This window comes from Phocoena phocoena, chromosome 15, assembly GCF_963924675.1.
Source record: "Phocoena phocoena chromosome 15, mPhoPho1.1, whole genome shotgun sequence".
NCBI lineage: Eukaryota > Metazoa > Chordata > Mammalia > Artiodactyla > Phocoenidae > Phocoena > Phocoena phocoena.
This window is the reverse complement of record NC_089233.1, coordinates 34,248,915-34,270,724: the sequence shown is the minus strand read 5'-3', so window position 1 is coordinate 34,270,724 and position 21,810 is coordinate 34,248,915. Positions and strand designations below refer to the sequence as shown.

At 51.2% G+C, this 21,810-nt stretch overlaps 2 protein-coding genes across 2 annotated transcripts in view; one reads left to right on the top strand and one right to left on the bottom strand.

The window, feature by feature from the left end:
* The window catches only part of PPL (periplakin), a 57,678-nt gene extending 45,690 nt beyond the window's left edge, over positions 1 to 11,988 (bottom strand). Inside the window, exon 1 of the mRNA XM_065893210.1 lies at positions 11,802 to 11,988. Within this exon, the coding sequence (XP_065749282.1) occupies positions 11,802 to 11,988 (187 nt within the window). The remainder of the gene's footprint in view (positions 1 to 11,801) is intronic.
* A 729-nt stretch (positions 11,989 to 12,717) lies between these two features.
* SEC14L5 (SEC14 like lipid binding 5) overlaps positions 12,718 to 21,810 on the top strand; it is a 39,185-nt gene continuing 30,092 nt past the window's right edge. Inside the window, exon 1 of the mRNA XM_065892107.1 lies at positions 12,718 to 12,780. Coding sequence (XP_065748179.1) covers positions 12,718 to 12,780 — 63 coding nt within the window. The remainder of the gene's footprint in view (positions 12,781 to 21,810) is intronic.

The window sequence follows — 21,810 nt, the reverse complement described above, 5'->3', positions numbered from 1 at the left end:
GAAAACTTCCGGAAGGTTCCACAACAAACTGCTAGCCATGAGTCCCCTCAGGAGAGAAATCTGAATTTTCATTATACACTCTTTTATAGTGTTTGGATTTTATTTTATTTTTAAAATTTCCTTTGGATATTATTTTTATATGTACTTAGATTGCTTTTCCAATGGCTTTTTTCAGCTACTCTTTAAAAACTCATTTCAAAATGACCCAAGCCTGGCATTCCCTCTTCCCAGAGCCTTCCCTGCCGCCCTCCCCACTTTGTGCCCCTCTGTCAGTGCCCACTCAGTACCACACTCTATGGTACTAACCTCCTTCCTTGTAGGACATTCTGACTGGACTGAAAGATACTGGTTGATAAGGATTTTGGAAGATATAACACTTGGGCAAAATAGAACCCATGCTGAGGAAAGAAGCCTCTCTACCTTCAAGTTGCTGATAGTCTAAGGTCAGAGACAAAGATACAACAACTACAAAGCCAGACTTCCCTGGTGGTCCAGTGGTTAAGAATCCGCCTCCCAATGCAGGGGACGTGGGTTCGATCCCTGGTCAGGGAACTAAGATCCCACATGCCGTGGGGCAACTAAGTCCACGCGCCACAACTAGAGAGCCTGTGCACTGCAACAAAGGACCCTGCAGGCCGCAGAGAAGATCCCACATGCCACAACTAAGACCCGATGCAGCCAAATTAATTAATTAATCAATTAATTAATTAAAAACAAATACAAAGCCAACTGGGATGAGTCTGGGGAGAAGAGCGTTATCAGAGCTCTGAAGATGGGGAGGAGGGGGAGCAGCCTGGGGAGTCCTGGGGTGGAGTCCTCGCTCAGTCCTTTTCAGTTATGTGAACAGCTTGTGGGCAGGTCATTTTGTCTCTCTGAGTCTCAGTTTTCCTCATCTGTGGAATGGGCACAACCATAGCATCCACCTCCTAGGGTGAGATCCCATGTGTTAAGCACTTGGTATGCCCCCTGGCACTGAGTGAGGGCTCCACAAATGGGAGGGGATTACCTCTGCAGCTGGAGGCTCGTGCTCGTGGGGTTGAGGGTTACGAGCAATTACAGGAACTCCTCCAAAATGTGTCAGAACTCCGGACTTCTCCAAACTTTCATATCTTCCTTCTCCACACCTCCTAGAAAAGTGAAATTTGGCTTTTGGGAGGGAACCTAAGTAGAGACCTCCAGGTTAGCAGGCTTGTAGCTCAGCTGCTGAGTGACAGCTGTGACACATGATTTAATGCCATTTCTCGTTTATTGAGGACCAACTCCGTGCCAGGCAACATGGCATATGGCCAACATGCTTCAGCTGATTGACTCTCCCCAAGGACCCATACCGGTGAAGCCTTCCCAGTCCTCCCCCGCAGGAGGAAGCTCTCTTATCTCACGTTCCAGGGAAGAGCACTGAGAGGCCCCATGCCCAGCTGGGCTGGTTCCTGGGTTAGCCTGCTCTGGCCCCGCGCCCTCAGACCCCCACCCGCCTCCACCCTCCTGGGCTCGGGCATAGGTGCCAGGCTTCCGCTGACTAGGCTGGGCCCAGCCCAGGTGCTTCAGGGAGAATTAGCAGATTCAGGGAGGAATTTGAGTTGTGCCGCACCATCCCTCCTCCCTCCAGTCTCTAAAATCTGGTTTCTGAGCTGGTGCTGCTGTGTATGTGTGTGTACGTGTGTCTGCACACGTGTACACACATGTGCACGCTGCTCTGTGGGCAGGCCGGATGGGATGGGAGCTGTGATCTGGCCCTGTGAATTCTCCTCTGGGCAGATGGGATTCGTTTGCTTCCATGGAGCCCTCTTATGCCAAGTGACTCATCTGCTCTGCCTGTGCCGTGGGGTGGGGTCTCGGGGAGAGTGTTTGCTTTCCTGCGGTTTACGTGACGGTTAACTTCACGGAGATGGTACCTGTAGGGCCATCCTGTTCCCTGGCAACCAGGCCATCCTTGGCCCCTGAACTCTGTCCCCTCCCTACAGCTGGGCCAGGCTGCCAGCTCCCAGGAGGACCACCACCTTCTGAAGGGTCACCCACACCCTCCCTATTTGCTGTCAATGTTTCCCCAGCAGCTGGAGAGGTGCTCACTCACTCCCTGGCTGGCTCGGGTGTTTCTGTGAACCAGTTTGAAACAAGAAGGGCAGCATTGCCCCAGTCCTGGAGAGAGGGGTGTGCAGGTTCCTTACCACAGAGCCTTTTCCTCCTAGGACGGAGGCCCAGCCCATTCTCCTGCAGACAGTCATTCTCCCATCTCCAATGGTATGGCCTCACCCCAATCTGGGGAGCATTTAAAAATGCAGATTCCAGGGTCCCTCTTCTGAGATTACAGGTGGGTGGGTCTTGGTACAGCCCAGGAATCTGCATGTTAACAAACACATACTCCCTGGGATGCTGAAGCGTGTGGGTTTCTGGGCCACCCAGAGAAACACAGCTGTGAACAGAAAGAGATGCAGCCCATGCTCAGGCCCTGGTCTATACCTGCCTGGGAAGAACCCACAGGCTGTAGCCTGAGGCCAACCTCTGTTTGAATCCTGGCTCTGCCATACAACCAGCTGTGTGACCTTGGGTATGTGGCTTAACCTCTCTGAACCGGGTTTCCCCATCTGTAAAATGGGGATGAGCCAGCGCTCGGTGATGTGTGCAGAGCACCTGGCATGGAGGTCCCTCTCCTCCCTGCCCTCCAAGGGGACAGGAGGGGGCTGGCCCAGCTTCACCAGTAATAAAGTAAATAACATGTATTTACTTTTCTTGCAAAACAATGCAGGGGATGGAAAATCATGTTGGCCCTCCAGCCCACATGGGCTGACACACTCAGCCCTGGGCTGGGGGCCTAGTGAGCTCCCCACAGCCCCCCTGGGACCAGAGGGGAGGCTGGGCCCTGGCAACAGGGACAGGAGAGGGTGCATGGTGAGTCACCCACTCGGCCTGCCCCTGAGTCATCCCCCAAGAATGTGATTCAGGCCCCCACTGGCCCAGGGCCCCTGGAAGGCTGCCCCATCCTGGCCACCTATTTACTGCCTGCTAGGCAGCCCCACTCTGCTGCTCCCCAAGGGAGCCACTGCTCAGATGACCTTCCTGCTGGACCTCTCTGGATGCAGGTGTGCACCTGTACACCTGTGTCTGCTGTCAAAGTTTTCAAACAGCTCCTGACCAGCGGTTGAATAGGGGCTGGAGGTCCTGGCCACCCTGGCCCTTGCCCCAGGACCCAGCCACTGAGGGGTTAACCCTCTGCTCAGCAGGGGAACTCTTGGACCTGGCCTCACCCATAGGCTGGCATCCACCCTGGCCCAGCCAGACTGCCCCATCATCGCATCTTGTAGATCCAGGCTTCATCCTGAACCCTGGGTGGCTTTCCAGCACAACCTACCCCACATCTCTGGACACCTCATTTCAAGGCCATCTCTGGGCCTCTCAGATCAAGCTGTGAGGGCCACTCAGTGAGGAGGTCACGCTGTCAGGGCAGTGAGTGGAGCTGGGTGGGGCCATGGGGCCAGACAGGCTCTGCCAGGCCTGGGATCCTCGCAGGACAGGTTATCCAACCCAACCCCAAAACTCCCCTCCCCACGACCAAGCTTACTTCCTCCTGCCCTGCCTGCCAGGGCTCATGCTGCCCAGACCGGTGGGGCTACATTTCTGGGGCCAGTGTGTTACAGCCCCTGGGAATGGCCCAGGTCAGGAGGGCAGGACCCCATTCCCTCCTGTGCCTGGGGGCCTGAGTAATGGCCAGGCCAGGCCACAGGGGAGAGAATATGGAATCAAATCAGGTTTTAGCTTGAAGCCAACCTGGATTTGAATCCTGGCTCTGCCATGCACCCAGCTGTGTGATCTTAGGCAGGGGGCTTAACTTCACTGAACCTCAATTTCTCCATCTGTAAAATGGGGAAGAGCCAGGGAGCCAAGATGTCAAATCCCAGCTCCTTCATTTCCTAGCCATGTGACCCTGGGGAAATGTCTTCAACTCTCCGAACTTGGGTTTCTCCATCTGCAAAATGGGGACTCTCTGGCACCTGCTCCATAGAGTCTTAAAAGGATTCAGTGAAGTAAGACACATAACAATGACACACAATAACAACTTCTGTTGAGTGTTTACTATATGCCAGGCCCTGTGCTAAGTGCTTGGCTCAGAGGGTCGGCACTGTGTTTTCTAGCTTCGTTGAGGTGTGATGGGTGTACAACAGAGTGTATATATTTAAAGTGTACCTACCATCTGATGAGTTTTGACACAAGCACACAATGGTGAAACCATCGCCACAACAAAGATGACAAACTGGCCCTCTTCCCCTCCGCATTTTTCAGATGTGGAAACTGAAGCTCCAAGGCATTCAGTGCCTGCTCAGGAAGGTCAGGAGTGGCCTCAGGATTTAAACCCTGCGGTCTGAGCCAGCACCCTTGTCTCCACCTCCACCACCATTCAGCAGGTGCCAGGCACAGAGTAGGTGCCCAGTGTCATGTTGAATGAATGAATGAATGAATGAGTGAATGAGAGGGTCACTGCACCATGGTCCTGGGGAAGATCCCCAGAGGAGGGCCAACCAAGGGCTAGTAGGTCCTGAGTCAGGACCATGGTGGAAGAGAAGGGGGTTATTCGTCCATTCGTCCAATATTTATTGAGCACCTACTATGTAACAAGTCCTGCTCTAGGCACTCAGGATACAAGTGGAATACAATGGACACATGTTCCTGCCTTCAGGGAGCTGGCGGCAGAGGATTGGGGTGGGGGACGGTGTAAGTATGAGGCCCCTGGTGGATGATGGCACCTCTCCCATGTCCCCAAGGATGGAGCACCCCAGGCACAGTCACAGACTGGGGGTCCCGGGGATACTGTGAGGAAAGTGTCTAGACCCCAGGCTGAGGCTGGTTGGAGCATCTCACTGGAGGCAGGCAGGGACCCCAGGTTCCCTCCTCCCTCCTGAGCATCACTGATGTTTCCATGGGAATCAGGTTTCCTTGTCCCGAGGGGAGGATCTTGACCTCTTGCCCACAAAGTGCCTCCCACATGTTCACCCATCCATTTATGGAGCACCTACTGTATACCCCATCCTGGGGATACAGTAGCTAACAAGATACAGCCGGTATGCCCCTGTCTGGGAAGAGAAAGGGATAGAAAAGCAAGCCGACAACCGCATTTAAATAAGTGAAATGACTTAAATGCCCATCCATGGGGCAGTGGCAGGTGAACGATGAAAGCATCAGGCTCTGGAAAGGTGGATGGGGGTCAGGAAGGCGGGGGTCCGTAGGCCTTGCAGGAAAGGAAGTCTAGGCTGTAGCAAGTGAACCAGTAGGTGCTGTGTTTTTGCCATTTGTGATTTAAACTAGAGCTGCCCCTATGTCCGCGAGTTTGCCTGTCTACCCCAGTCTGGACCTGCCCGGGCCCTTTGTCCACTCTCTCTGCTGAGGTCAAACATTCCTGCTCTGGACCCAGGAGGCCCAGTCACCACAGGCTGCCCTCCCGGGCCATTCTCTGGTCACTGGCTCAGTCTTAATCCCTCACCCGGGCTCAGGCCTCGGAACCGATGAGTCAACACAAGCCGGCTCTGGACAAACACCCCCTCCTCCTGGCCCTGGGGTCCCTACTCCACACCCACCCAGTTCATCCTCTTCCCAAGAAAGGGTGCAGCCTCTGCTGGTCCAGGGATGACTCAGAGCAGCCCTGGCCAAAGGAACTTCCTGCAATGCCGGAAACATTCTGTATTTTAAGGGAGGCACGAGCCACATGTAGCTATTGAGCGCTTGGAATGTGGCTCGTGCAACTGGATGTTTAATTTTGTTGTTTATATTTTTTATTTACATGAACATATGACATGTTCGTATCCATTGAGTTAATTTAAGTAGCTGCCTTTGGGACTTCCCTGGCAGTCCAGTGGTTAGGAATCTGCACTTCCATTGCAGGGGGCGTGGGTTTGTTCCCTGGTTGGGGAGCTAAGGTCCCGCATGCTGTGCAGTGTGGCCAAATAAATAAATAAGTAGCTGCCTGTGACTGGTGACTGTCACATTGGGTGGCCCCAGGCAGAGGGGAGAAGTGGATGGCCCGGAACCCTGGCCTCTCCTCAAAGCAGGGGCAGCTTGGGGTAGGGGCTGGTTGGGCAGCTAGGGCCTCAGGGACTGAGCTGTGGGGGTCACTTGGGGTCTGTTGAAGGGGCCAAGTTTAGCTTTCAGAGCCTGAGGCTGTCTGCCCCTAGCCCCTTGGTCTGACCCAGCTTGGTGGGCAGAATCATGACCCGAGCTGACCTCTTGATGTTGGAGTGCCATCTCCAGCACCATGGGCCAGCCTCCTTCATCCCTCCCGGACCTCTGACTCAACGCAATCGCAGCCCTCCCTCTTCCTCTGCCCGTCCCTACTCCCCGGCGCTGTTCTGACTTGGATGGGGGGCTGGCGTAACATCTAATCTGCTGAAAGGCAAGAGCGACACTCCTCCTTTCAACCTAGAGGAGTCAGAGGCCACAGCGGTCCTGGCCCAGGTCCCCCTGAACACAGAGCTTGGGTGCAGGGGCTTTGCTTTTGGAAGTGACCCTCAGGCACAGGAGCAGGGACATGGGGGAGAGCACCGCAGGAGAGGCAAATCAACCCAGGGTACAGTCGCAAGCTGGGCCCTGCAGTGGGCTGATGATGGTCCCCCAAAGACAACAAGTCCAAGTCCTAACCCCCTGCAACATGGGAATGTGAACTTATTTGGAAAAAGGGTCTTTAAAGATGTAATTAAACTAAGGATCTCAAGATGAAATCATCCTGGATTTACCGTGGGCCCTGCATCCAATGACAGGAGTCCTTATAACAGAAAGGCAGAGGGAGACTGGAGACAGAGACACATCAGCAGAGAAGGCCATGGGATGCCCGACTTAGGCAGAGATTAGAGAGATGTGGCTTGAGGAAGGAGGAAGGGGCCACAAGCCAAGGAACACAGGCTCCAGAAGCTGGAAAAGGCAAGGAAACGGATTCTCCCCTCAGAGCCTCCAGAAGGAGTACATCCCTGCCGACACCTTGATCGCAGCCCAGCGCGACTGATTTCAGGTTCTGACCTCCAGAATTGTAAGATAACACATTTGTGTTGTTTTTTAAGCCACTAAAGAGTGTGCTGATCTGTTACAGCAGCAGTGGGAAATTCATACATGGGGTCCCTTCTTCCCTTCCCCACAGGGGACTTTATCTGCCACCATCATGGTGACTCTGGGCCAAAGGAAGGTCATGGGTGGAGGTGGGAGAGTAGGGGGTCGGGGAGTGGGTGTCTCCTTCCCCTTCCATCTCAACGCCATGCTCTCAACAGAGTCTCATGGGAGATGGACCCTCTCTCCAAGCTGGCACTATTTACCACTCTTTTGTTTCAGACTTTTCCAATGTGATTTTTAAAAAATTATTGTGATCAAATATACATAACATAAAATTTACCATTTTAACCATTTTTAAGTGCAAGTTCAGTGGCATTAAATACACTCACACTGCTGTGCAACCATCACCACCATCATCGCCACAACTTTCTCATCTTGCAAAACTGAGACTGCACCCATTGAACATTAACTCCCCACTCCCCCTCTCCGTGCCCTGGCAACCACCCTTCTACTTTCTGTCTCTGTGAACTTGACGACTCTAGGTATCACATATAAATGGGATCATATAATATGTGTCCTTTTGTGTCTGGCTTCTTTCACTGAGCATAATGTCTTCAGGGTTCATCCATGAACCTTTCCTTCCTTTTTTAAGGCTGAATAATTTCCGCATTATCCCCATGTTAAAGGAGGGGACACTGCAGCCACATACACTGCAGGGACACTGGAAGGTAACAGAGCCAGAACTCACACCCAGGCCAACCTGACTCCGGCACCCAGTGCTCACCACTCTGCCACCCAGCCCCCTCCCTAGCTCCCTGCTGACTCCCCTGGGGCATCCTACCTTCCTTTCACTTCCTCCCCTCCTCGCTGAGAGCTCCTGGGGCTCAGAGGCTTTACTTGCCTTTGGACCCCAACTCCACATGTAGCGCCTGCTGGAATCCCAAAGCCTGTGTGGAAGTGACTGGACTTGGGGGTGGGCTGGGGGTTGAGGTGGGTGGGGCCTGGCTGTGTGGCCCTCTGGGTGAGGCTCCCCTGGACTCAGCCTCCGCTCAGTTAAAGTTGCCCAATGACCAGGACAACCACACAGAGTTGTGCAGGCTACAACCTGCACACCTGTACATGGCCACACTGCCAATGACCCCGATGGCCCTGGAAGGTCCCCAATCTAGGAGGTCTCTGAGCTCCGCTCTTGGGAGGAGGAAGAAGGAACAGGATTAGGAGCAGCCCAGGACAAATGTGATGCAGAAAGCAGACTGAGGGTTGCTGGAGCTGGGGGGAGGGAGGAAGGAGGAGTGACTGCTTGATGGGTATTGGTTTTCTTTCGGGGTGATGAAAATGTTCTGGAACTAGACAGCAGTGATGGATGCAAAGCCTTGTGAATGTACTAAAAGCCACTGAATTGTACACTTGAAAATGGTTAAAATTTGTAATTTTTATGTTATGTATGTTTTATCATAATAAAAAAAATGTCCCACTCTCTCCAGCTTCAGCACCCTCCCAGGGCCTTCATGTATTCTAGGGCCCAGATCAAGGGCCACTTGTGTCCCCACAAGGGTCTGGACTCTGGACTCTCTCACTCCCCACCAGCTCCCCCGCCCCCTCCCCGCAGTGTCACATTAAGCTTTCCGAGGACATTTCCCTGCAGGATGCCTTCTGGGGGCATCTGTGTTTGGATTGGGCCCAGTGTTTTACTCAAATAAATGCATTACTGATGGCTGAATTTCCTGTGGCAGTGGCCCAACTGTGGGAAGATATTCAAACATGCGAGGTGGTTTCTGGAGTCTTCAAAACCCACCATACCAAAAGGCAGCTGTGGCTCGGTCATTCTCACAGGGCAAGAAGGAAGCGGCAGATAGAGGCTGAACGTCCTGCCCCTGAGACTGACTTCATGCCTCCAAGTGTTCCCATGGAATCAGCCCATTCTTTTGGTACCTCCTCAGTCCCGAACCAGGATGCCTGGATATCTTTGCAGCTCAGGCTGGGAAATCACATCTTCTGGGTACTTCCGCTGCAGCCCTGGGGCAAGAAGTCCTGGGTTTGAGTTCCTTACTAGCTGTGTGACCTAGGGCAAGTTACTCAACCTCCCTGTGCCTTAGTTTCCTTGTCTTTATAACAAGGATCAACAGAGTCTTGGCCTTAAAAGGTTTGTTGCTTTGTTTGTTTTCATTTAGGTATAGTTGTATAACATAAAAGTAACCATTTTAACGCATACAAGTTAGTGGCCGTTTAGTGCATTCGCAGTGTTGCACAACCACCACCTCTGTGGAGTGCAAAAACATTTTCGTCCCTACAGGGGTTATTTTTGAGGATTACATGTGTGAATGTTTGTAAAGCCTTCGAACTGTGCCTGATACAGCACGTGCCAAGTAAGTGCTCAGTAAACTGTAGGAGTGATTGATAGGAAAACGGAATAGGAAGCACGTGGCAGGTGGTGCTATTACTAATTCGCTTCTTTTGGCTGGAGGAGGAGGGAGTGAGACTCTCATTCCCTTCTAGGCCCCATTTTCCACTTTGAGCTCTCTGTACCCACGCAGCGGTCGCACCCCTTCTCCCCCCCCCCAACCCAGTGGCCTCCTCACCGGTTGCGGGCAGGGGCGGCGCTGATGGTAGCCAGGAGACCTGGAGACTCCCCGCAGTCTCAGGGTCTCTCCTCCGCTCCTCGTGACTTTTCTTGCCCCCAACCCCTTTATCTCCCACGCCAGCTCCTACTCCCCCAAGCTGCCACCTTCTGTGGCCAAGAAGACACGAGTGGTGTGGCCAGGACGATTCGGCCTGGGTGGAAAAGTATAATAGGAGCGTGAGCACGCCCACAACTGGGAGGAGATCTTGCGAGCGGACCTCCCCCACTTACGAGAGCGCACCGGCTCTCTGCCCAGGGCTGGCATTTACTCCAAGCATCCTGGGATCCCCAGGCGCTAGGAATGACCTCCAAGATCCCCCCACACTGCCAGGCCTGTCCGCTTAGAAGAACCACTTGGGGAGCTTGTTAAACAAGCACGTTCCCAGGCTCTTCGAGCAGTGCACGGTATTTCAACATGCACCCTGCTGAGGGAAGTCTTAGGAGTTGGAGAGTTTGGGATAGATTGCTCCGCCCCACCTTTCCAGGTGTAAACATCCCAATTTGTGATTACTTTGTGCCAACTCAATGCCTTTCGTGCTGTAACAACGGCCAACAGTGTGAATGCCCCCTACGCGTCCTGCACTGACGCCCAGGAGGAGCATGAGTTTCCCTGATGAACCCCGGGTCCAGCGATACACCCCGGACTCCCATCTTCCTCGACAATTCCCCTTGGTGGCGACCCCAGGAGCCGTGGACTGTCGTTTGCTGCCACCTTGTGGCAGGGATGGGAACCGTGTGCTCCATTTCCATTCTTGATAACCTTAACCAAGAAAACGCAGAATACTTACCGTGTTCCATGTCCCCAGTAAGATCCTGCGGACGTGGGGCAGATGAATAAGACAGACACGGTCTCTTGCCCTTGCGGAGCTCACAGTCTCCTGGGTCAGACCTACAAATAAATAAAATGAATGAATAAATAAGGTGATTACAGAGTGTGACACACGCTAGGAAGGAAGCAAACGGGCTCTTTATCACAAGCTGCAACCATATATTTGCTAAACAGAGCGCTGTCTGTCTCCCTCCCTGTACACACTCTCCCTGCCCAGAACTGTGGGCCACGCAAGGGCAGGCAGCTTGTCTGACTCCCTCTTGCAAATGGGTGAAGTCACACAGTGCTGGCACATAGTAGGTGCTTAGTAAATGTCAAGTGAATGAATACACGGATGACAAGGCTGTCCAGAGCCAGCTTCTTGGCTCCTCCAGGACAAACAGATGGGGAGAGGGAAGGGAGGGCTATGGAAGGAAGGCTGGGTCCCCGGGATCCTGGGAGGGCCGGGAGGGTTTACTTGTGAGCTAAAGTGAGAAGGATGGGAAATCGTCACCCTCCCGGGGAAGCCCCAGTCCACCCTGTTTTAAATTGTACCCTCACTCCGCTCGCTTCTTGAATCCCTTCCCTGGTTATTTTTTCACCTTGGTATTTCCCCCCATCTCACATAGTACTATATATTTGCCTTATTTATTTAATGTCTGTCTCCCCCACTGAAATGTAAACTCTACGAGGGCAAGGATTTTTTACCTGTTGTGTTCACTGATGACTCTCCAGCGCCTAGAAAGGCCTGACACTTAGCAGGAGCTCTGTAAAAGCAAGCATGTGAATGAAAGATGCAAGTTGGCGTCTTAGGGCAGGGCCAGAAGGGCACTGGGGCGTAGCCAGTGGAGGGAGCAGACTCAGAGCCCAGGAGGAGGGGGTTGACCCGAGTTAGGGAAGGGGCCAAACGTGAACTGTACTAGGGCCAGCGGGGCTGGGCGGGGCAAGGGTTCGCCTGGGAGCAGAGCTAGACTGGGGTTGGAGCCTTGGGGCGGGGTCTTCCTGGGGCTGAGCCACCCCTGAGGCTGCGTGCTTTAGGGGCGGGACCCTATGGAAGCGAGGCCTGCATGAGGAGTGGCCAGTCTGGAGAAAGGGCCGGGGTGGGGGGCGCGGTCAAACAAGGATGCATAAAACGAAGGGAGGGGCTAAGGCTGGGGTGGGGCCAGTCTGGGGCGGGGCCTGTCCAGGGGGTAGATCTGGGCGGGGCCGGGGCTGAGCGGAGAAGGAGGGCGGGGGCGGGGCCCGGCCAGGCCGGGATCTCCGCTGTCCTGGGTCCTGGAGCGCTCCCCCCTCCCGCAGGCCCCTCCCTGACCGGCCCGGACGCAGGGTGTGCTGGTCAGGACGCCCCACGCTCGGCGATCGCCGGCCCGGACTGCAGGGTCCAGCGATCGCGGTTGCGCCCCGCCCCAGGTGCTGCGCTCTGGGCCAGGCGGCCGCGGGGGATCCGGGCGGGCTCAGCTCCGTGCTGCAGCGGGGCTGCGTCTCGGAGACTCCGAGGGCTAGGGTGAGCGAGGCTTCGGGGGACCTGTCCGTGCATGCGTGTGGGCGCATGCATCAGTGTGTGTGCGTGTGTGTGAACCTCTATGCGCATCCTAGAGGGGATGCTGTGTGCGAGCATGGAGTTGAGTAGGTGCGTGCTCCAGGGAGCTGGGCGTGTGTGCAAAGTTGAGTGCGTATGCAAGGGCGGTCTCGTGTGGGAGGGGAGTCGTGCATGTGTGCGCGTGTGTGGCAGAGACAGTGCGTGTGAAATTTGGTGAAGACTGTGTGCGTATGTTAGGGTGTCTTGGAGGAAAATGGGAGGGCAGGTGCAATGATTCTTGGGGGGACTGCAGGGTCGGGACGCCCATGGTAAGCTGTGGGGTGCAGTGGGTGAATGAATTGTGGGAGTGTAAGAATTGCGAATGTGTGTGTTTCCAGGTGGGTGGCTTTATGGGTTTTTCCGGGGGCCCTCAGCATGAGGATGGAGGAACGTTTGGGGGTACTGATTGCTCCTGAGGAGTGAGTGTGGTCTGGGGCATTGAGTAATGGACCGGGCAAGTGTTTGGGGCATGGCCCAAAGTAATTTGGGGATCACATCGGCCCCTTTGCTTTGAGGGCTGGGGAGATGTACGGATGGGGCCAGAGCGATGGGCCTGCCCCTTGCTGGGGGATCAGTGGGCAGGGTTCCTGCTTTCCGTGGAGGGAGCTGCTCCCTCACCAGATACCCTCACCCAGGCTCTGTGCCCATTCCTGCCTGGCTGGCTTCCGCTGGTGGTCCTGCGAGAACATGGTGCAGAAGTACCAGTCTCCTGTCTGCGTCTACAAGTACCCATTTGAGTTGGTCATGGCGGTGAGTGACCTCTGACCCTGGGGCCCCCTGTGTAACAGTTGGAGGGAAACAAGAGGTCAGCTATGATGGGAGGGAGACGGAGACCCTTGGATCCCCAGATCAGAAGGAATTAATGAGCTACTCCACTAACCTGGTGGGTCCAGCTTCTAACCAGGCCATCCCACCTTTCCCCACAACTTCTAGAACCCTTGCCCACTGACCCAAACACAAGGTCTTTCTTTCTTTTCCTTACTGAAGCTTATCTGTTTGCATCTTGGTCTCCTTTGTCAGAAGACAAGGATATCAAGGGCCGAGTTGTTTGCTGGCTGTCGTTTTGTGTACTGATAGTAATAATAATAATAATAATGGTACATATTCTAATGAGGGTGATGACAGCAGCCATTCACTGAGGGTTTGCTAAGTTTACATATGTTGTTTGTTTAATTCCCAGAAGCTCTGATTATTCTCATTTTACCTCCATTAAACCAAAGCTCAGACAGGTGAAGGAATGGCCTTAAGTTCTGTGGCCAGGAAGAGGTAGAGCCGGGCTTGGACCTGCACGGGGACAAGGGGGTAATTCCAGGGCCACAACACCCCCCATGTCCTCCCTCTGCTCACACACCCCCTCCCCTCCCCTTCAAGGAAGCTGAGACCAGGGGGAGAGGGGGCACGTGTGGGCAGGAAGCGTCTGAGAGCAGTTGTCTAATTATGCCACATAGAATTGTCTCCCAGGCCCTCCTGGATCAGTGGTCTGTGCACCGTGGGGCAGGTGCTGGGGACAGGCAGACGTGGGTTTCCTTCTTGGTGCCAATCACTCTGCCTCTCAGAGCTTTCCTCCCCAGTAAAACAGAGGCAGTGCTATGGAGTTGTGGTGAGGAGTGAATGAAATAGTGCCCGGTGCCTCTGGCTCAGTGCCTGGCACACAGTAGGTGCTCACTAAATGCAGCTGTCCCTGTTATTACACCATATGGTGTTTTAAGTGATTGTACTGAAAGTGTAAGAAACACCAGAATCCACCCCCATTGTCCTCATCCCACCCTTGGTTGCTTAATCCCAGCCTTCTTTCCGAGGACTTTGATATCAGTTGACAGCTCTGTGTGTGTGTCCTCCCCTAACCTATTCTATGAATCTACCTACGTATGTCACATAAAAGATGAAAAAGCATCATTGCAGTAATCCATACATGTCATGCTGTAATGTGTAGATGGTTCCAGGTCAGGAAAGAAGCAGGAGCAGGCCTGGGCTTGTACTGACAAGCTGGGTGACCTTGGGCAAGTTACTTAACCTCTCTGAGGCTGCACTTTCCGTCTCTAAAATGAGGATTACATGGTTTCCAAATCTGGGGGTCTGTTGTGGATTAATTGAGTCAACACATGTAAAGCTCCCAGTACAAGGTCTGGCACAGACCAAATGCTATTACTGTTACTGTTACTGTTATTGTGTTGTTGTCTGTGGCTGTGTGACTTTCCTTCATTTGTAATGGGGGTGGGACACCCCAGAGACTTAGGGATGTGCAGTCAGAAGTGCTGCGTCCCTGCCGTTGCCTGGCTGTGCTCTGGCTGTGTGTCTTTAGAAAGTCACTGAATTTCTCTGAGCCCCCATTTCTTCCTTTGTGAAATAGGACTGGTTATAGGCACCTCATAAGGTTGTAATCAGGATTGAAGGTGATTGTGGTGCATGTGTGGTGGGGGGTGGGGGAGGGGAGGTGGCCAGCACAGGGCCTGGTCTATACTTAGTGGACAATAAATGGCAGCTAAATATAAATAATCATCCTCTGTCTAAGGCTCCAGACAGCTCACATATTCTGACCCTAGGACTCATTCATTCATTCACTCAGTAGAAGAGAGACACTGTCCCCACTTTTCTGGGATAACCTATGGCCCAGAAAGCCATGAAGCCAAGAAGCTGAGACAAACGACTGTAGAATGGAAAACTAGCAAATTTTTATTATTGCATGGGCTTAATAAATGTAAATTTAATTTAGTATGTTTAGGATTCTCAAAAAAATATTTACAATCGTTGCATTTTAAAATAAAAATGCCTGCTAAGACTTAAGACTTAGCACTTAAGATTGTATTAATAGGACTGTTGGAATATGTGAAGTGTATTTTGTCAGCTTTGAGTTCCATAATTGACTCAGTTTACTCCCCTAGCTGTTAACAATCTCTAGGGGTTGATGGATAAATGCTTGTGGGTACAACAAGAAACAAAAGTTTTCAGATATTTATTATCTGTATTGTACTAATTTGTCATTTGTATTTTTCAAATACTATGTCGCCTTATCTCCATACAGTCCTTGTTGGTGAAAGGGCCCCAAACTGCCCCAACATTGTCGACAAAGCCACTTTGCCGACTGTTTACAAAACATCATTGTCCCCAGAATAGCTGCATAACTCAACATAACTTGCTCGCTGTGCGGGCACAAAAGGGTTTTTCTGCACTTAATGTCGGTCTTTGTTTCTCAGCTAAACACTTGCCCTCAGTTTGGGTCAGATGCCAGGGAAGTTTCGGATGAACTCAGCTATTTTGACCACATCCGAGTGACCAGACAAGCTGGCTTTTGGTTTTTCTGTTTAACAAAACTGACTTGAGAATCAAAGCACCCCTTCACTTCTTCAGAAATCCACCAAACCACTGAAGTTCACAGACCACTGAAACTGGGTTTGTGGAATTGGTTATAAAATAGTACTAAGGCAACCTTTCTAGATCCAGCTTAAAATTTAAAAAAAAAGATTTCTCTCTTTCATTTCAAAAATGTAACTAATCCACTGAGTGGGTATCTCTCTCCTTGGGCCAAATTCCTTGACGTGAATTCTGTTTCTGAAGGATGGAATTCTAGGGACCTTTGCTTTCTCCTTTCTTGATAGTATTCTGTATTATTGGGTTCAAAACAATGAGCTTGTATTATCTTGGTAAGCAGAGGAATACAATTAAGACAATGGAGGCAGCTGCCTATCCAGGGTTGGAGAGAATCCCTTGTCCCTTTGAATGTCGGGTCCCCGAAGGTGGGGGGTCTTTGTGGAGATCCCAGTATGTATAACGCAAAGACCATGTTTTGGACTGTGGACTGTGGTTACTTGAGCCCTGAAGGCCACTCTCTGGTCAGCCTACAGCCTGTTGTGAATGATTTCCAGCTCATCTGGGCTCTTCTCCTGAATGGGTGGAGGTTACGAGCCGGATCCTCCAGGCTGGGTCCCTGCTCCCGTTTCTTACCTGTGAAATGGAGATAATAAAGGCCTCTGCTCCTCAGAGAGCTGAAGTGAGGATTAAGTGAAGGGACATGTGTATCCAGACAGAGCCTGGCCTGTTGTTTAATGCTCGTGAAATATCCCTTAAGTGTATTATTATCATTTATTGTTTTAACAGCTTTTATGAGCTATAACTCACCTACCATACAATTCACCCATTTAAAGGGTCCAAATCAAGCAGCCGCATAGCACAGGGAGATCAGCTCGGTGCTTTGTGACCGCCTGAAGGGGTGGGATAGGGAGGGTGGGAGGGAGGGAGACGCAGGAGGGAGGAGATATGGGAACATATGTATATATGTGTAACTGATTCATTTTGTTGTAGGGCAGAAACTGACACACCAGTGTGAAGCAGTTATACTCCAGTAGAGATGATAAAAAAAAAAGGGTCCAAATCAAGGGTCTTCAGTATATTTAAAGAGTTGTGCAACCATCACCACTGTCAGTTTTAGAACATTTTCATCACCCCAGAAAGAAACCCCATACCCTTTAATCATTATCTCCTAAACTTCCCCATCGGGCCTGGCCCTTGACAACCACTAATCTACTCTCTGTCTATGGTTTTGCCTATTTTGGACATTTCATATAAATGAAATCATACACTATGTGGCCTTTTGTGACTGACTTCTCTCACTTAGCATAATATTTTCAAGGTTCATCCAGGTTGTAGAATCTATCAGTATTTCAACCCTTTTTGTGGCTGAATAATATTCACGTTATGTGGATAGACCACATTTGTTTATCCATTCACAAGCCTATGGACATTTAGATTGTTTCAAATTTGGGGCTATTATGAATAACGTTGCTGTGAACACTGATGCACAAGTTTTTGTGTGGACCTATTCCTTCCAAAGAAACCCCTGCTGTGAATGGTGGTTGTTATTTAGACTATTTAGGCAGATTCTATTTTAACAAACATGTACACAGCACCTACTAGTTTTGAGTCCATTCAAATATTAACTCATGTGCTTCTCAGAACTACCCCATGAGCTAGGTTCGTTGGGTAACCCCATTTTACAGTTGAGGAGACTGAGGCACAGAAAGGATGAATGGATTATCCAAGGCCACACAGCGAACACATGGCAGGTGTGGACTTAACTGCAGGCAGTTTGGCTCCAGAGTTTACATCTCCAACCATGAGCTCTGCTGTTTCTCAGGGCTGAGGATCTGAAGTTATTGGGGTGGCCTCTGGGCCGAGTAAGCCGTCCCATGGGGCAGTTACCATCAGGTTTGTGTCTGGAATGTCCACACCCCATCAGAACCCTGCAAAGGAGAGCAGAGCCAAAACCTACAGTCCCTGGCTTCTTGGAGGGCAGCTGATCACAACAGTCCAGAAAGGTTTAACGAACACTCCTTGTGCCCACCCACTCAGGCCAGCTCAGAGGCAAGTACTTTAATAGCAGCCTCAGCTGCAGCAGAAGAGGAAACTGAGGCTTAGAGCGGTTAAGGAGACTGTCCCTGTGTCAGTGTATTTGTTTGCTGAGGCCGCGTAACAAAGCATCACAACTGGGTGGCTTGGAACAACGGAAATGTATTGCCTCCCAGTCCTCGAGGCCAGAAGTCCAAGATCCAGGTGTCAGCTGGGTCGTGTTCCCTCTGAAGGCTCTTGGGAAGGATCTGCTCCAGCCTTCTCTCCTGGCTTCTGGAGCTCCTTGGCTTGTGGTGGCATAACTCCAACTTTCACATGGTATGTTCCCTGTGTGTGTGCACTTCTATGTTCAAATTTCTTCTTTTTTTTTGTTTTTGGCCACGCCGTGCAGCTAGTGGGAGCCTAGTTCCCTGACCAAGGACAGAAACTGGGCCCTCAGCAGTGAGAGTGCAAAGTCCTAACCTCTGGACCGCCAGGGAATTCCCTAAATTTCCCCTTTTTTTTTTTTTTTTTTGCGATACGCGGGTCTCTCACTGTTGTGGCCTCTCCCGTTGCGGGGCATAGGCTCCGGACGCGCAGGCTCAGCGGCCATGGCTCACGGGCCCAGCTGCTCCGCAGCACGTGGGATCCTCCCGGACCGGGGCACGAACCCGTGTCCCCTGCATCGGCAGGCGGACCCTCAACCACTGCGCCACCAGGGAAGCCCAATTTCCCCTTTTTACAAGGACAGCAGTCATCTTGGATTTATAAGAACATCCTAATGACCTCATTTTAACTTGATTACCTATATAAAGACTGTATTTCTAAATGAGGCCACATTCTGATGTACCCAGGGTTAGATATCCAGCATGGCTTTTTGGGGGGACACGATTCAGCCCATAACTCTCAGTCAATGGCATCATTAGTAAATGGCAGAGATTTGAATTTAGGGAATCTGACCCCATAGCCTGAGCTCGCAGCCAGACATCCTGGATTCTGTCTCTGACGTTCAGTAAACATCTGTGTGCCAGTGGCTGAGGTGGCTTCAGAAATAACCTGGCTACCTCTTGTCCGTCCACTGCCCAGGGGTCCCTGTGGGGCTCAAAGCCCTGTGGTTTTGTGGTCATCTCAGATTCTGCAAACCTAAAGAAGGAAGACGGCATGACAATTTCCTAAGCAATAGGCTGGCTGTTCATCCGGAGGAAAGGTTATAGAGGTGAGGGTTGCTGGTAGCAATTAAGTGTTAAAATATTTAAAGACCTGGACTTTGTATTGATAAACAGCTTGTAATTTAGCAAATGGGTTATTAATAAGGAGCAGCCTCTGAAGGTAAATCCTCGCAGCCCAGACCAACGGCAGGCAGTTAAAGTTGGAATCGTTGTTATGGATGTAGTTTTAATAAAGCAGCTGGGGCCTTATTTAAATGAGTTTAAATTAGTTCCCTGGAGCCTGTCATCTGATCCCGTTGCTAACAGATTAAGGGAAGCAACATTTTCCACCCTGGATTTCTTACAGGGCCCTGACGGGCTCTGATCTGGGCTGGGAGAACGGAGGTGATCCACTGCCCAGCAAAGTAATCTGATTTCAGAGGGCCCTGAAATCAACTTTAGGCCCTCATTCATTAGTTAATGCATGCGTTAATTCTTGCACGTATGCATTCCACAAATATTTATTGAGTTTCCACTGTGTGCCAAGCACCGTGCCAGGTTGCAGGAGCTACAGACTAGGTGATTCTTAGCACTTCTTGAAATGCATCATTATTCTGTTAATTTGCTTGCCTACTTGTTTATATGGAATTTGCTTGCTTATTTGTTTATATGGGTCTTTTTCATTATATTAAGCTTCAGAAAGGTGGAGACCTGGTCTGTCTTGTTCTCGTTCTGTCTTGACCTGGTTCTCCTGACAAGATCCCTTCCTGCCCTCATAGAGCTTGCAGAGTGTGTGTGTGTGTGTGTGTGTGTGTGTGTGTGTGTGTGTGTTTGTAAGAGAGAGAGAGAGAGAGAGAGAGAGAGAGAGTGTCCAGGCAATGTCATGTAGCAGGATTTGTAATTGGGGCAGAACTTGTTTCTTTGAAGAAATGAATGTGGCTTAGTTGGGCCCCTGTGATTTAGAAAGTGGCTGGTGGGGTCAGTTCATTTCTTCAAGGACTTTGGGAGCTTGGGAAGGTGTGGAAAGTGGATTGGAGGGGGGATTTCCATCCCAGAGGTGGGGAGAGCTTGGGGAAGCAGAGTTGACCAAGGCTGGGTGCATTTTGAGACACTTAGAAGACCTAAAATAGCATTTCGGGACTTCCCTGGTGGCGCAGTGGTTAAGAATCTGCCTGCCAATGCTGGGGACACGGGTTCGCGCCCTGGTCCGGGAGATCCCACATGCCTCGGAGCAACTAAGCCCGTGTGCCACAACTACTGAGCCTATGAGCCACAACTACTGAGCCCACGTGCCACAACTACTGACGTCCACGCACCTAGAGCACGTGCTTCTGCAACAAGAGAAGCCACCGCAATGAGAAGCCCGTGCACCGCAATGAAGAGTAGCCCCTGCTCGCCGCTTTCTAGACCCAATGCAGCCATAAATAAATAAATTTATAAAAAAATAAAAATGAAAGTAAAATAGCATTTCCCTCCCATCATGATCCTGACATAGCACTAAGTGTCAAGACACTCTGGGTTGGCCTCGCTGCCGCCCTGCCTCTCCCTGAACCATCAGGGGTACCAGCTGATCCCGGAAGTCCGTGGGTGCGGAGCATGTTCAGAGGAGGATTGTTCCCCACTCCGCTCCTCACGAGTGGGTAAGAAGCCACAGCAGGCTTTTGTGCAGTGCCCTGGCCCAGCGGAGGGGCTACACATTCCCGCAGGGCCAGAGAGGCCAGACGTTCCCCTGGCATGACCTCACGAGGAGGACACCAGGTCCCAGCCAGGCAAAGGGAGGCTGGCTTCCTTCCTCTTCCTTCCTCTTCCTTCCTTCCTTCCCTCCTTCAGCAAATATTAGCTGGGTGTCTATGGTGTCCCAGGTGTGCTACGAGGCTGCTGGGGAATCCAGTGGGGAAGGAAACAGACCTAGAGACAGAGGCATTGACTATAAACAAATAAACACAGACGTGATACCCTACTCCAAATCACAGTCTCGTAGGACTAGAAACCATCCAGAAGATGGCTTACCCTCTTAAAAAACTGGTAAAATACACATAACACAAAATTAACCATTTTTAGGGGTACAGTTCAGTGGCATTAAGTGCATTCACATTGTTGCGCAACCGTCACCACCATCCATCGCCACAACTTTTTCATCCTCCCGTACTGAAACTCTGTCCCCATTAAACACTAACTCCCTGTTCTCTCCCTCCCCCAGTCCCTGGCAACCACCATTCTACTTTCTGTCTCGATGAATTTGACGACTCTAGGGACCTCATATAAGTGGAATCATACGGTGTTTGTCCTTTCGTGTCTGGCGTCTTTCACTGAGCATTATGTTTTCGAGGTTCATCCACGTTGTAGTGTGTGCCATGTGCCATTCCTTTTTATGGCTACATAATATTCCGCTACATGGCTGGACCATATTTTGTTTTTCCATTCATTTGTCAATGGATATTGGGGTTGTTTCCACTTTTTTGGCTACTGTGAATAATGCTGCTGTGAACATGGGTGTACAAATATCAATTCAAGAACCTGTTGGTTTACCCTTGTCCATTAAAAAAAAGAAATGTATGTGGTGACTGGCACTAAATGTGCTAAATGCCTCACACACCTTATCTCCCTTTAATCTTTTCAGCAACCCTTACAGAGTCGGTATCATTGTCATCATCATCATCCTTTTCTTTCTGAGGAAACTGAGTCTCAGAGAAGCTAAGTTGAGTTCACCCCGCTGGAAGGTGGCAGAGGCAGTGTCTAAACCCCATGCGTTGCGTTGTCTCTGCCACTTCACCATATCCCAGCCTTGCCCCCTGGGTCCTTCTGACTCTTTTGTCTCCATCGTTTTGTCTCCTGAGCTGCCTTTGACTAGAATAGCAGCAGGTTTCTCAGCTCCAGGGCCATCTGGGTACAGCTGTTTCTATAGACTGTATACAGCAGTCATTTCAAAATGTTCCAGTGATGTTGCCCTGGTTCACCCACGTCTGCTTGCCTTCATCAGCGGGGATGTAACTACTGCCATCGGGTGTCTGATGGCTCCTTCAGCAACTCTGCCAAGAGCTGGGGGATCCACACAATGAAATATTATTCAGCTGTGAAAAGGAATAAAGCACTTACACGGGCTGCAACATGGATGAATCTCAGAAACATAATGCTCAGTGAAAGAAGCCAGACACAAAAGGCCACGTATTGTATGATTCCATTTGCATGAAATGTCCAGAAAAGGCAAATCCATAGAGACAGAAAGTGGATTAGTGGATGCCTAGGGCTGGGGTCGGGGGAAAGGGCAGTAACTGTGATGGGTGTGGGGTTTCTGTGGGGTGATGAGACG